General features: G+C 42.2%; 1 protein-coding gene and 1 non-coding gene across 2 annotated transcripts; both read left to right on the top strand.

Annotated features, from left to right (window-relative positions):
* Positions 1–3,481: 3,481 nt before the first annotated feature.
* Positions 3,482–3,596, top strand: LOC113136049 (U5 spliceosomal RNA). The gene has a single exon (XR_003296224.1). It is a non-coding gene; the product is annotated as a U5 spliceosomal RNA (small nuclear RNA).
* A 1,299-nt stretch (positions 3,597–4,895) lies between these two features.
* trim8b (tripartite motif containing 8b) lies at positions 4,896–15,303 on the top strand. Its single transcript, XM_026315140.2, has 5 exons — positions 4,896–7,475; positions 12,233–12,328; positions 12,463–12,728; positions 12,866–12,981; positions 13,106–15,303. Exons 1-5 carry the CDS (start codon positions 6,870–6,872, stop codon positions 13,807–13,809), a joined length of 1,788 nt encoding a protein of 595 aa, XP_026170925.1. The 5' UTR covers positions 4,896–6,869; the 3' UTR covers positions 13,810–15,303.
* The last annotated feature ends 784 nt before the right edge of the window (positions 15,304–16,087 follow it).

Raw genomic sequence — 16,087 nt, 5'->3', positions numbered from 1 at the left:
ACCAGAGAATCTTATTTCTCATAGTCTGGGAGTCCTTTATGTGTTTTTTGGCAAACTCTATGCAGGCTTTCATGTGTCTTGCACTGAGGAGAGGCTTCCGTCGGGCCACTCTGCCATAAAGCCCCGATTGGTGGAGGGCTGCAGTGATAGTTGACTTTATGGAACTTTCTCCCATCTCTCTACTGCATCTCTGGAGCTCAGCCACAGTGATCTTTGGGTTCTTCTTTACCTCTCTCACCAAGGCTCTTCTCCCACAATTGCTCAGTTTGGCTGGACGGCCAGGTCTAGGAAGAGTTCTGGTCGTCCCAAACTTTTTCCATTTGAGGATTATGGAGGCCACTGTGCTCTTAGGAACCTTGAGTGCTGCAGAAATTCTTTTGTAACCTTGGCCAGATCTGTGCCTTTCCACAATTCTGTCTCTGAGCTCCTTGGGCAGTTCCTTCGACCTCATGATTCTCATTTGCTCTAACATGCACTGTGAGCTGTAAGGTCTTATATAGACAGGTGTGTGCCTTTCCTAATCAAGTCCAATCAGTTTAATTAAACACAGCTGGACTCCAATGAAGGAGCAGAACCATCTCAAGGAGGATCAGAAGAAATGGACAGCATGTGAGTTAAATATGAGTGTCACTGCAAAGGGTCTGAATACTTATGACCATGTGATATTTCAGTTTTTCTTTTTTAATAAATTTGCAAAAATTTCTACATTTCTGTTTTTTTCTGTCAAGATGGGGTGCTGAGTGTACATTAATGAGAAATAACATGAACTTTTTTGATTTTGGCAAATGGCTGCAATGACACAAAGAGTGAAAAATTTAAAGGGGTCTGAATACTTTCCGTACCCACTGTAGGTGTTTCCATCATGGGTCTCTTGTTTGTGCTACTAGTGACACAAGCTAATGTTTTCTGTTTTCTTCTTCTAAAACTGTTGTTCTTTGAAACACTGAAGTTTAAAATGTACTTTACACTGTTGTATAATGAGGGTGTTGTGAGGGTGCACAATCTATAGAGCAAACAATGCAAACAAGACCATTTCCCAACATATCAGACTGATCTTGTCAGTCATCACATGTACTTGGACCTGTCAGGTTTTCCGCATGTCATGAAGAAGATATGATCAGTGAACTTTAGCCACATTCACCCCGATGAAAAGAATGCAGTGTTAGTTCTCTAACAGCAACGGATAGAATATATAGTAAAAAAAATGTGTCAAAAGTAGAGACGATATCATAGGGTACATGTAGTACTGAATGCTCAAGGAAATACTTTCCAAATGAATAGGTGAAATGCTGTTTACAGCTGAGTATAAATCGTAATATTGATCAGATATAATTCTGACATAATTCATAATGGGAGTCTATGGGTCATCTATTAACTGACATCTTTCTTCAACCTACTGTTGCCTTCATGTCTTCATGTTTGCGCCTCAGCCAGGAGAACCTATAATTCCTGTTTTATGTAATCACAATGTGTGTGCACTAACGTATGACCTGCACATACCTCCCACATTTCCTCCCACAATAGAAAAACATGTATGTCAGGTTGATTGGGGACTCTAAATTGCCCATAGGAGTGAGTGTGAGTGTGTGAGGTTGTTTGTCTCTATGTGGCCCTGTGATGGACTGGGGACCTGTCCAGGGTGGACCCCTGCCTTTCACCCAAAGAGAGCTGGGATAGGCTCCAGCTGATCTCTGTGACCCTAAATAGGAATAAGCAGGTATAGGTGATAGATGAATTTCAAGGATAAAAGTTGTGAATGGTTGTGATTCTACTGTTCACTGATTCAAAGTGTTTGACACATAAATGGCTCCATCTGCTGGTCAACACTACTTGTGCATTTGTTAAAGGAAGTGAGCACAGGTGTTTTCTTTATGATGAACAACAGATTTTAAACGTGCCACATGCACTATGGCTTTTATTTGTGAAGTTTAGTGGTCTATGATTGTGCCTCAGTAAAGATGATACGGTTATGCTTGTGCAACAACATAAGTGACTGTGAAACTGTTTTCACCTTCATTTAAATCAATGTTATACTTGAGCAAAATACTTGTTCAACTGGGGATGACTGATTTTTAACAAGGGTTTTATGAAGGATGTGTAAATTAAAAAAAATAAAATCAGAGGAAGATGAGCAAGGTGATGGGCCAAAGGAGGTGTAAAGGAGCATGTATGTTTTTGTGTGTTGTGTTGTTGTATGTGTGAAGCTTTAGCCATTTAACTCCTATTAATAATCAACATCTTATCTTTTCATAGCTTTATCTTAGTGTGTTCATAAATAAGCTGTATTGCCTTTGAGATACACATGTGAACTGAAGCAAGAGGAGAGTCCTGCTGTACATTCAGGTCTATTTTATCATTAGTAATTTCTCATTAGTTTCATTAATTTATAGTTTGTAATTTAAAAAATGGCAGACAGCTGGTCCATGAAGCAGTGAGGGCGACCTAGTGATTCACACCTCTTATAGGCCACTGCCAGGCAGAATAGCAGGCGGTTCTCCTGCTCTAAATGCATTAACTATGTGACATGACTGTTGTTATAGCCAACATACTTCACTAAAGCTGTCACAACTTCAGTGAACTCTAACGTTATCTTGTCAACATCACATTGGCTCAGCTCAGTTGTTGTGAGTGACCGAAGTCCGTATTTTATCATAAAATGATGAAAATGATCAGGCTTGAGTGTTGCCTTGTTAAAGACGTGTGAAATAGTAGGCCTAAACAACATCTGCAGATCTACTGTGCTAAAATTTGTTCTGCTTTTGTATTAACCTATCAATACAACTCATAAAACATGTTTGTTTTTGTTTTTTATTTCTCCCAGTGATAAAACACTTCAGTATGTGTGTGTGCTGTTTACATCCTCTCTGACCACAAGGTGGCGCTGTTGCCTGAAATCTGCAGGTTTTAGGAAGTCAGGAACACTGTAGTTTCTACTGTTTTTTTTTTTTCAAATTAAAAGACCAATATCATTATTAGTTTTATTTATTAGAATATGTAGAATTTCCGTGAATAACTTTGCAGATGTAAACTCGTTCACCTTCAATTAGATTAATGTTAGAAACAGCAAACAAAAAGGCCCCAAAAAATTCACCACTCCCATCATGCCTTGCGGGAAATGTGAGCGTAAAGTCTATATGGTTAATACACTATAAAATAGGAATGAATTAATTAATGAATCAATAAATAGTCCGAGTTGATGGCCTTGTCTTTTCATTCAAATACCCGAGCTGTGTGTGTGTGAGGGAGCAAAACCGAAATCCCATCATGCCTTGCGCCATAGCACGAAGGCTAATCCCAGCTATATAAACGTTGGGATTTTACATCAAAACATTAAAACACAATCGTGTTTATTTCTATGTGTCTTTTTCGAAGTGCGGCTTGTGTTTGTCAGGTGGTTTAATTAATGCTCTTCACTTCGAACCGGCACTTAAAGTGGTTTTGTCGCTAACCTTGTCCGGCTCTGAAGTAAGACCTCTTCAGTACGCTCTTGTTTCTCTTCAGATCGTATAAATCTTTCGCCTTTTACTAAAGATTTCCGTGGAGAGGAACAACAAGAGTTTGACCCAATTTTTTGATGCCCTGCTCTTTGTGGGGCTTTCCAATCCTGTTCAAAATCAATCAAGATACTGGTTATTAATGAGGGCTCGGTATGAAGTTCTCCAGGTTTGGTCATTGATCAGATGTGTATGATGTGTTTTCAGGATCCGTATTAGAGAGTGGGCTTTGGGGAAGTGATGGTTTCATTACATATTGAGGTTGTTGTTTCTCTGGAGAACATTCAAAATAAGCCCCTGGACTTCATGTGCTGGTTTTTGTCCTGACGTGCAGTGTCAGCCATTTAAATTGTGTCCAAATCAATTCAGTTTGCCACAATTCAAGGTCTGGCACAAGTTTCACAGGGTGAATATTTTCTGCAGAAACACACACACACATTTGTCTTGCTATAGTTTACTCACAGACATAATGCATTCTGCAGCCCCTCACTCCTAACCCAACCCTGATTCTGACTCGAGCCCTAAAACAAAGTATTACCACGCCGTGCTGCCCCAGGGGAGTGTCCGGACATTAGGAGATGCAGTAACCCCCTTAACATCCTGACCTTCCTCCCTGGTTCTCCCTCAGCTCCCCCCGGTTCAAATGTGACACACATCAGTTGTGTGACAGGTCACGTGACAGACGTAGCTGATCCGGAAGGAGGGAGGGAGGGAGTGATTTTTGGGCGCTGGGGGGTGGACAGCCCCCAGCTTAGGTGTCAGGTCTGCAGGATGCAGCCTGAATCATCCAGGAAGCTCTGCAGCCAGGCTTCAAAATACTAGTCTGTTCTCAGCTCCAGTTTCTAGGACTCATTCACTGCAGTCACTGTTGTTCACACTTCAGATGTTTACATTACAGTCACAGATAAAAGCACCTGTTTTCCCACAAAATGAAAAGGACAAACTGAAAATAATACACAAACTAAAAAATTATCATGTTAATCTCGTATCTAATTATAATATTGATCATGTATGAAATTATTATATTAATCGTGTATCAAATGTCTTGTAACATGGGTTGTTTTGACTCTACCAACAGGGAATTACTCTAAAATTTGTTTTAAAAGGCCTCTGCGTGAAATGACTGTTGCCTTTTCTCCATTTCTGCAAAATTATCAAGGACCAAAAAGAAGCAGTGATTATAAGGAAATGAATAACCATGGTTTCCATGATACAATGAGAACAAAGACATAAAAAGACTACAGGGATACAACCAATATGAGTTGCAAAACAAGCACAGACCCAAAAGGCCACTGTCTTAGGTGGGGGCCTTTTGTTGGAGCTCTGGGGCCCATTTTCTCTTATTTTGTTCATCCTTTTTTTTTTTTTCGACGCACGCTTTTATTTTGAAAAGCGTAAGCGGAGGTCTTGCGTTATAATGGTTTTCTTGACTGGTTTGAGGCCAGTCCATCTCGCCTGCATTCCTCCTCTCCCTAAAGCCTGACCGATAGAGCCAGGGAAAGAAAGGGGAGCGAAAACACAAATTATCATTCACGACCGTGTTGGATTTTATCAACCAAGGAGTCGACGCGCACCGGACGCACGAACCGCATCAGGACGCGGCCCAAAAAAAAAAAAAACCCAGCCGCGTCAAGACGGCAGATTTGGACACACAATACCGATAAAAAGGCGTGATTTTCTCTGGTAATGCGGGGGCTTTGCGTGGATGTGGCTGTGTAGGTCAGGCTGAAACAGTCCACAGTCCTTCCACCGCGGATATCTCCTGATTTTTAAATGAGGATTTGCAAGATGGCTGATGACAGCTAACCCCAACAAGGACAGAAAAGCGACGTCCCCTTTAAGATCAGCAGGGTATATTTTTGTATTCTTATTAGTTAAATATATAAATATGACTCCTTTTTAAAAAGAATGACTATTCCTTCTATTAGGAAGGACCGTCCTTGGAAAACAGTGCCAGTCTAGTGTTTATCTGTACCTGTGCTATGGTAGAAAATGGTGAGGTGACGTCGGAGGTAATTTACACGATTTAATCGAGATAAGGAAGTAGATAAATATGTTGTTGGCTAAAGGCTGAGGCGACAATAGGAGGAGACCAAAGTATCAAACAAAAGAAACCGGAGTGGGATAAAAAAAATAATAGAAATCTTTGGGTCAGGAGATATTTGATAGATGTGTCGGAGGGGGGGAAACCAAAAGGCTCTGCAACAGCAACCAACATTCCTGCGGATCCTAAACCCCTTTGTTTTGTGCGCAGGAGCTGGACTCGACTATTAAAACGATTAACTATGCAGTAAACAGCCTGGAAATGATGGCCCGGGTATGATTCTCAGCTCTGGGGCTTTATCAGGCTTTTGTTGTCGATGAAAAAACTGGTAGGAAAGAAAAGCCGAGGCCTTGTGTACAGATATGCGTACTGTGCCACATAGCAGACGGTATTCGTCAAATAGAAATGTCGCTTTTATGTCAAATTGAAAGGCCGGAGGTAGGTTTGCTTTTAATCTGACCTGGAAAACAGTATTTCTCGTCTGCTGGCAAATCGTCGCTGGTTGTATTTCTAATTAAACCGCTGGCGGAGGATTCACGGATACTTATTTATCATTCAGCGGACAAAAGCATCGCGCTGCGCTGAGATTATTCAGAAAATCAAGCGTCCTTGAGGTCCCGATAAAACAGATTCAGGTTTAGAAAAGCTGTGTGTGTGTGTGTGTGTGTGTGAATAGTAATCAGGGTGTGGGCTGGAGCAGGCTTTTCTCATGCTTTTCATGCTCCGCTTGTTTGTCTGAATTGGTCCACAGTCAATCATAATCCGACGCTGAAGTGAAGGAAGTTTCCAAGGTAAGGGCCTGAGCACGCAGCAGACAAGGATCAAGTGTCTTTTCATGCAGAGACTGATTCACCTCATGATCATATGAGTAATTGTGTAGATTCTTAGTTCTCTGTGCCTTGTTTGCATTTCATGGTTTACCTGTAGCTGACAGGCTTTTGCTTCCTGTAAGGCCTATAAACACAGAAGCTGTAAAGGCAGGCCCGGTGTGTATGTGAGTGATTTAGAGGAAAGGAACGCACCGTTTACTGTAATCTGTATAACGTCAGCTCCTGCTGTGTGTGTTGAAATCACCAAGGTGTTGTCATCCCAGCCTGAAGCCTTCTCTGGTCAATTTTCTGGAATTTGCCTTCCTTGCTGCAGCAATAAGCAATACTCGTCATCTGTCAGGGAGACTTGTCTTATTTGGTCACAAGGGTTGAAATAAACAGACTGGTCTTTCAGGACGGCATCGGATCTGTTTTTATCCTTTTCACAAGACTCATTTTGAGAGTGTCAGGTTTCCTGTGCTGAGGCCTTGAGGTCTAGAAGAAGTGGAAAACAGTCGGTGTATGCCTGGCCGCACCATGATGGCCTCTGACATGGCTGAGACGTGGAGGAACTGTTTTGAGGAGGAGCTCATCTGCCCCATCTGCCTGCACGTGTTCTCAGATCCCATCCAGCTGCCCTGCAAGCACAACTTCTGCCGGGGCTGCATCAGTGAGGCCTGGGCCAAAGACTCCTCTCTGGCCCGCTGCCCTGAGTGCAATCATGCTTACACGCAGAAGCCCAGCCTGGAGAAGAACCACAAACTGTCCAACATAGTTGAAAAGTACAACGCCCTGAGTGTGGAGAAGGCCTCCACACCGGTGCTGCAGTGCATCCTGTGCCGCCGAGGCCCACCTCTCCCTGCAGTGAAGGTCTGCCTGCGCTGTAATGCCCCGTGCTGCCAGTCCCATGTCCAGACACACCTGCAGCAGCCGTGCTCAGCCCTGGGGCACCTGTTGGTGGAGGCGGAGGCGGTGAAGGCCTGGACCTGCCCGCAGCATGACGAGTACAGGCTATACCACTGCGAGGCCGAGCAGACGGCGGTGTGTCAGTACTGCTGCTTCGCCCGATGCCATCCCAGCCACGGTCATGCTGTCACGGACGTGGAGCTGAGACGCAATGACATCAGAGTAAGAATTTAAAAAACACTAAACACACACGATAAATAAACAAATACATGTTGATACACTCATCTGTGACAAAAACATACAGCCGGTGCATCATCACAGGCTCGTCATGAACACAAATGTCAGAGATCTGGGAAATTGAATTGAGCCAACAGTCAATTTTAATCATTAAAAATGGGAAAAATTCTCAGATCTGAACATTTTCAGTTTTGTTTTTTTTTGCTCTGATAATAAACTTGGTGTCTCTGGTGTTTGGTTGGTCAAAAAACAAGAAATACAAAGATGCCACCCTGTGCCTTATAGACAGATTGTTGAAAGCAGCCAATACATTAATAGATAATGAAGATATTCATTACTCCCAACCCTTCTTGCAAGAAAATGAGTTCACCAGTGATCAAGAAGTGTTGACTCAGGCACCAAATGTAGTTTTGTGCATTCATAACAGCATCATACCAGCCAGAGCTCATTTTCAGCCATTTTCTAGTCTCCAAGCAAAAATACAGAACAGATGACATATTCTCATGCCATAATTTGTCATTTTGAAGATATTAAATAGAGATTCTTTTTTGTTAAAATGTTTTTAAGATCTATTCTCGGTTGTATGTGTATTTACTGACTTGAATCTGTCAAACTGACTTTTCCATTTTTAGAAACAGTTGCATTTTAGTGCCTTGTTAGAGTCTATGTTGTGCATTTTTTAGTTGTGATCCACTCCAGCCTCCATTCTCATCTGTTGGAATGACAAACAATGCAGTCGAGTGTGGAACAATGAGGGGCCCTCAGAGGGCCTTATCTCCCCAGCACAGGTGCATCCTAGCTCAGGGATCGCCAGTTGTTGGTGGGGGCGGGGTAGTGGTAGTGGGGCTGAGGGGAAGTGGGATTAAAGTGATTCGTCACTTGATTCTGTGGCGTACTTGGGGTTTTTTTTATTAACCTTTTCTCTTCCTGGAGGTTTGGTGCACGCTGTTGTTGGTTCAGGCAGAATCCGGGGTGGTTTTCCTCCCCCGTGTTTTTTTTTTTCTCTCTCTCTTTTTACAGGGGTGTGTGACAGGGCAGTTTAGTCAGAGTGAGAAACCATGAAGGCTTCATTGCTGACTGACTCCTGTAGTTCACCCACCACCCTGTTTAAGTGTCAGCCGTGTCATGCTGGGGTGTATTTCCGGTTGGTATCCTATGACTCAGCTCGGTGTGTAGTTAATTGGTCACTGTGGGCCCAGGAAGGGGCATCAGATGGGTCTCATCTGAATGTAAAAGCTGTATTTTCTGAAATTCTTCAAATCTACTTCTCTTACATTATCTATAATCACACAGTGATAAGTAGAGCCTGATTCATTGTGGATGCCTGACATGAATATTTATCTTTTGAAAAACCCTATGTAACATCAGGTGATGTTACTTTTTTATGCGTAAGCACAAGCTATAAACATACATTTTAATAAGTATCCATGAAATTTGGATTTAAACGAAGTGTGAGCAGCATGTGACTGTATGTAGTGACTGCATATCAACAGGCTCGATAGATTGGCTGTTTTTTTGCTTATCAGAGGTGAATGTAGACCAATAAGTAACAAGAAATTAAGGGATTGGTTAATCTGATTAGTTGGATTAATTGATTAATTGTATTTCCCTATAAAATGTACAAAAAAAAAAGCAAAATATTTACTACTCCAAGTGGTCCAGTTTATTATTATGTATTGACAAAAATACATTTAAAGATAATATGTGCATAATTTGTAATGCCTATATATCAGTTAAACTCAAGTGTATATTGTTGCTTATTGTCTTTCAGTGGAAATCTGATTATCTTCTAATATCAGTTTACAACATCCAGTTATGGACTTAAAGAAATAGAGATTTTGCTTTTTATTTTATAGAAATAAACTATTTATACATTAATCTGCCTGTAGTTTCTGTTTTCTTCAAAAGAGGAAAATATTTATCATAATTTCACAAAGTCCAAGGAGATGTTGTCAGATTGTTGTTTTCCTGAACAAAGAGACCTGAAAATATTTAGTTTACTGTTAAATAAAAAATAGAAAAGTAACAAATCCTACCTAAATGAGAAAAAAATGACTTTACTTGAACTTCAGGCTACAGAACCACAGCATTTATTATGCTTTGACCTCGAATAATGTTATTAAAAATGAATACATTTCTTTAAGGGAAAATAAAGTATATTCATTTGTAGAGCAGGTCCCAGCAACAAGGCCTTTTTAAAATTAAATTATAATATTAAAGAGCTAAGGTGCTCTTTCAGTCAGGAAATACCATATAGCTTGTTAAAATGATGTGCATGTAATGAGTTGGCTGTTTTCTACTCTCTGAATGTATTAGGATCTGGGTGCCTTGCCACTTCTGTCTTATTAAATGTTGACATTCATTTTAGTCATTTGAATCCTAATCCATAAACATTTTTAGATGCTTGTGGCAGTGACTATTAATGCATCCTGCATGTTGGATGTGATTAAATGAATGTGACCCCCACCCACCTCTTTCACCCACACACCACCCTGCAGCCACTCCCCTGCTCTTCACCTCTGTCAGCCCCCCACTAAATCCACCTCACCCTCTCACACCATCCACCAGTCACTCCAGGCGAGGACAGACCTTCCCCCCGGCTCTGCTCTCCTGCTCTGGTGACTCTGATGGAAAAGACACTGTGGTGAAATGACAGCTAAAGAGCACCCTCCCCTTGTTATACTGCCCCTTCTCCTCCCACTCTACCAAGAGATACCCCATACATTCAGTTGCTTCCCCCCTCTGGGAAACTTCGGCTCCTTCGACCCTGTTTTTCCCCTGGCTTCTGCTCGGAGCCTAACTCAATGAATCAGCACAACCAGGTCACAGTCCTGATCTAACACACACACGCTAGCATGCCCCTGTTAGCAGCTTTGTGTGTGTGTGTGTGTGTGTGAGTGAGAGAGTGTGTGTGAGAGTGTGTGTGTGTGTGAGAGAAATATCTAGGGCAGTGGTTCCCAGCCATGTGCTACTGAGGCCCAGAGGTATGCAGGTTTTCGAGATAAAATCAGCTGCTGTTTGGTTGGAATGATTCAATACTAGTCATGATGATGGTGATGGTATTTGAACAGACCTTCAGGCTGTGGGAAAAAAAAGTGCATATTGATTTTAGGGAATAATGATGGATTGTTTTTTTTCTAGCCGTTGTCACTTTGTCGACCTTCTTCCTCTACTGAAAAATATCTGCAAGTTTTAGATGAATTTCTGTGAATATTTGTTCAGACATTTATGGTCTTCAGAGGAAGAAACACAGACTTTGGTGATCCTTTTACTTTTCCTTTTCTGTTGTGATGGTCAGTTTTTTCCTTTTTTGTGAAATGTCTCCATAAATATTGGTTTTATAACCTGGAAATTTAATACAGACATTGTCTTCCTCTCACTGCAGCAGTAACTGCTGATTAATCGATTATCCATCCATCCATTTCCTGCTGCTGTTCTGGAGCTGGGTCATGATGTCAGCAGGTTCAGCGAGGTACTCCAGATATTCCTCTCCCCAGCTACATTTTCCAGCTCATCATGAGGGACCCTGAGATGTTCCCAGAATAGATAAAGCTATAAAGTATCTCCGGCATATTCTGTGTCTGCCCGGGGTCTTCCTACCAGTTGGACATGCCAGGAAAATCTCCAGTGGAAGTCTAACCAGGAAGCGTCCTGATGAGACTCCTTCAGCCGCTGCCCCTTTTGATGTTCAAACCAAACATTTTAATGATGATGCCTTTATTAATGGGCTCAATTTACTATTTTTACTATTCTGTAGACTAAGATGGATGAATTGATAATCCACATAACCACTGGTTACAAGCCTGCTTTGGTACATCACTATTTACCTGCAAAACTATTGACATTACCATCAACTTGAACTGCTTTTATTTTTGGTGTTAATTTTTGGTGCTATGGGGAATGTGATAAATATTATACCTGCCAGAGCATGTTAGCATTCTCATTATGAGCATGTTAGCACGCCCCTGTTAGCTTTTGGTTCAAAGCAGGTCTCACAGAGCTGCTGACCTGTAGCTCCTTAGTCTTGTTTTTAAAAAATCTGGTTCATATTGGTTTCACCATGTTATCTTGCTCTGTGCCATCTAATCTGTATGCTTCCCCAGTGTGAAATGCTGATATAGGGTTGTTGATTTTTCGTGTTGAATATGAGGAACAGTATGAACTGGTAAAGCTGTGTCAGTGGCATTTTTACTCTGACTTATACAATGTAACACAAGGAGTAACATAAGTGGTTGTTGATCCAATTTATTATGTTATTTTTAATTTATTTAGGCAACCAGCTGACATCCCAGTTTGGTCTGAGCTGGCGTCTGCTGTTGTTCACATGCCATCATCGTCATTGCTGAAAGAACAACTGTTGATGCCACAGCTCAGAGAGCAGCCTTTACTGTGTGACTCCATGGGCATCTTTTGGAAAGTGCAGAAAGCACGAGGCAGTGGAGAGTAGGTGCACTTAGGGGAGGGCAGAGAGAGGACAGCTGCTTTTTCTGCCTCTGTATGCCCATTTATCTATCTCCAGCTCCCCCAACCTTAGTCCTCACTCACTAATGCAAACACAAAATAGCTGTTGGTTGCCATGACAGCATCCACTCCCTCCTCCCCCACAGGGATTGTGTGTTGGATGGCGACTAAATTAACCAACTCCCTGATCCTCATATCTCAGGCATGGGGAGGGGATGCTCGTGGCTAACTGAGGTCACAACTTCTCAAAGCTTAAGACTTTCTTTCTTCTCACCTCCCAGCAAAGCCTGTTGAGACAGCAGGAGCGTGTGGAGGAACGGGTGCAGGAGATCGAAGAACAGCTTTGCAAACTCGACTCTGATAAGTGTGTGGTGGAGGTATGTTTTTGTACCCTGCTCTGTGGGCGTAAACACAACTACACACATTTTCAGAGATTCCACATGGTATTATATAATGCAAGCTAAATTTTCACTGGCTTGATGTTTGTGTGTTCATGTTTGTTTCTCTACAGGACAGGGTCTGTGAGCTGAAAGAGGAGGTGCGTCTGCAGTACCAGCGGATGCACCAACTCCTGGAGGAGGATCTTGGTCGAACACTGGAAGCCTTGGACCGTGCTCAGGCTCGGTTCTGCCAGGAGAACGCTGCCCAGGTTTTGGCCCTGGGAGAGCAGCGCCACGAAGCCCAGAAGCTGCTGAGTTCCATCCACACAGCTTTCAGTAAGGCAGAGGAGCTGAGCTTCATGAAAAACACCAAACCTGTTAAAATACTCACAGACAGGTGAGAGAAAAGATGTTGCACCTGGATTCTTAAAATGGACATTTTACTTTATTGCCTGTGGTTCTGTGATATGCAGGTGATAGTTCCAAGCAAACATCTTATCTTGAATTTTGAATGTGTCTTGGCAACTACTGCAGGTCTCAGGCATGTGTGGGCAGCAGTCTCCCTCCTTACAAAGTCGGGAATCTAAACTCTAAACTGTTCCTCTCTGAAATCTCAAAAAGAGAGAAGAGCTTGAAGAGAACGCTGGAAGGTAGAATCTCAAGAACACTTAAATACACTTAACTTAAAAGGTTTTAATGCAGAGATTGAGAGCTATCACTGTGTTTTTATTTTTTATTTACTTATCTCTCCTTATTTCACATCTTCTTTCTCAGCTCCCCTCACCCCTCCCTCGACCTTCCTGCAATCTGTTCCTGCGTATCCCAGCGGTCAGAGCTCTGGCTCTGGGGCAGAGAAACGGAAACATTCCACTGCCTTTCCAGAGGGAAACGGGAATGTCGGAAAAGTTGCCGCTCCTGGTTTCAAGGACTCCTCCTCCTCCTCTTCCTCATCTTCTTCCTCATCGTTAGCCAAACAACCCTACTTGGGCTCTGGCTCTGCCTCTGGAGAAGGCCAGTCCACTAATCAGCAGCCTCTTGGTCCCTGTGGGCCACCACACATCAGCGAGAGTGGTGGGACAGGAAGCGGAAGCGGCTCGCTGACCAACCACCATTCAGGCTCTGTGTTTAGCTCCTCACACTTTCCTCCCGGAGGCAGCAGCTCTTCGCACTCCTCCCAGCAGGCTGTGCTGCCTCAGTATGGCGGCCGGAAGATCCTGGTGTGTACGATGGATAACTGCTACTGTTCTGGAGTGCCCTCTGTGTCAGGCCACCGTAGTCATCCTCCATACCCACGCTCGGGTTCTTTCCCTTGGGTCAGCGCCCAAGACTACCCCCCTCCCCCCACCCTGGCCTCTGGGGGTCCATCCATGCAGGGCTTGGCAGTGAGGGACTGGATAGATGCCTCACAGACGCACAGACATGCAGATTTCTACGGGCTGTATGGGCAGCCATCTACAAAGCACTATGTCACCAGTTAACAGAGTAGACACACACACACACACACACACACACACATACACACACATACACACACATACATACACATATACATGCACCCACATATACACACATATACATACAGGCACTTGGATATAGTTGAAGGTATTAAAATAACACATCTTTACCGACTTATTTACCGGTTAAACAAAAAGCAGTTACACTATACACATGAGAAAAGAAGTGTTTATACCCACGCACACAGCTCTTAAACATGTACACACATTTGGGGGCAGGGTTGATATCTTTGTTTATTTTCCTTAATTTCTTTATTTTTGGTCAGTGTTTCATGTAGTGTATTAGACGTAAAATGCATAAACTGCTCAGTCTGGCAAAACTCAGCTTACCATTTTACACATAAACAAGAAACGAGAGTCCTAAAGAGGAGAGGATGAGATGCATCTTTTCTTTATTTATAGAGTCAGAGATGGATTGATAGAAAAGAAACTTATTAGAACGTCTTCTCTGTCTACAGCTTCTCACTGAGGCTAAAGGGAAAACATCATACTGTGTAGTGTTGAGTTTTCCAGTTTAGCGTCTCATGTTTCTCTGGTATGATCACCCCTTCAGTTGTACTGAGGTCAATTGCCTTATGTTATTTGCAACATATTTTTCTGCCCAGCTGACTTTGTTTGACAGATCTTTAAAAATGTGGCCGCAATCCCTTTGTGTCTCTTGGTTTTGATCATCACAGCACTACTTCCTTACTTTGCTGAGTTCAGGGATGGATTGTACGGCTTGAAAACAAAACGCTCTTCCATGGAACACCCACAATGCACTTGTGGAGGCCTTGTTATGCCTGAACTACAGACGCTGACCCACAGAGGGACACTAGAGCTGCATCCTCTGAGTTTTGGGGAATTCGGCCCTTATTCCTAGCACTCCCTTCCTGCTGTCAGGCTCCCACGGGACAGAAAAGCTTCTTCTGACAAAGACTGTTTCCATTTAGTAATTACTATGACTTTGTGTTGTTTAGTACATCTGTAGGTTTTATGCTTGTCTACAGAGACTCTTATATCAGAGAAAAAGGCAAGACTGGACAGACCAAACCAATCAAGCATCTGGAGGATCTGATGATGCTGTAATTGTACTTCCTGCAGGGCAAAGATGTCACTTCCTCTCAATAAGCACACAAGCTCTTGGCTTCCTGTTTGCAGCTAAAAGCATGCAAGGAAGAGTTTTTTTTTTTTTAAAGCACTCAAAAAGAATAACAATGGCGTAAAACAGTATGCAGTTTCAAACTGAGTGTATGAAAGAAAAAAAGGTTGGGAGGACATTTTTTCATGAACTTTTTCTAAAAGAATGAGACTGGACTGCGAGATGTAAGCAACAGTTCATCATCCTAAAAACAAGCTGTTACAACAGTCAACATAAAGAGGAAAAAACATAAAAGTATCTTCTTTTGTAAATATTTTGTGAAAATTACAGACGTGATTTGGAGGAGGATTCCAAATAAACGAACAAATTTAAACCGCTCTCTACTGTCAACTCTGTATGTGTAAATCTCGTTTTCTCATGTTAACCTAAAGGTTAAGGGTGGCGATATTCTCTATTTTTGTTACTGTCAATAAACTAAAACAACACAAAAAAACATTTAAAACCAAGATGTCATTAGTCCATCTCTCAGAACCTTTCAATTTCTGCACCCTGTCTGTGGCACCGTTGTTTAAGTCATCAAATGGCTCACAAATTCACAAAATTCATTATCTGCTTTTCTACAGAACAGCTCATTTATTTTCTAAGATTTAGCAAACATTAACCAAAGAAGAGCTCCATGTTGGGTTGTATTTTAAGCAGCAGGTTAATACACATTTGGAGACTGTTTGCAGGCTTGACTGCTCCTGTTCATGGTGATGAAGGAATATGTCATGCAGAGCAGTATGTGGATCACTGCCAGCTTATACTTTGTAATGAAAAGTTTATCCATGTTAATAGCACAGCTTTTGTCCACACTGGCATATTGGCACGTGATTGGAATGAAAATTTCTTTTCTCCAGCAACTTACAATTTTGCAGACATTTCTGCTCCTTAAAATTCTAATAATTGTTGATTGGTTTTGGTCTTTTCCCAAGATTTGTTGAAAAAAAAAAAAAAAAAAGAAAACAATAGAATAGTGGGAGCTTTATCCTTTAATGTGAAGACTGCTTCAGCGTTTTTTCCATTTCCTACAGTCATTCCTACACAGTCATCTCCTTACTCCTCATATGACTTAGAAAACATCCTCCCACTTGTACCCTAACATCACACGATCTCTGCTGT

Source organism: Mastacembelus armatus, chromosome 19 (genome assembly GCF_900324485.2).
Source record: "Mastacembelus armatus chromosome 19, fMasArm1.2, whole genome shotgun sequence".
Lineage (NCBI taxonomy): Eukaryota > Metazoa > Chordata > Actinopteri > Synbranchiformes > Mastacembelidae > Mastacembelus > Mastacembelus armatus.
This window is presented reverse-complemented; position numbering and strand designations above follow the sequence as displayed.

Coding starts and splice junctions, on each gene's coding strand:
- trim8b (XM_026315140.2), top strand. CDS start 6,870: ATGCCTGGCCGCACCATGATGGCCTCTGACATGGCTGAGACGTGGAGG. Junction 12,329..12,462: donor CTGATAAGTGTGTGGTGGAG/GTATGTTTTTGT, acceptor GTTTCTCTACAG/GACAGGGTCTGTGAGCTGAA. Junction 12,982..13,105: donor CTTGAAGAGAACGCTGGAAG/GTAGAATCTCAA, acceptor CTTCTTTCTCAG/CTCCCCTCACCCCTCCCTCG.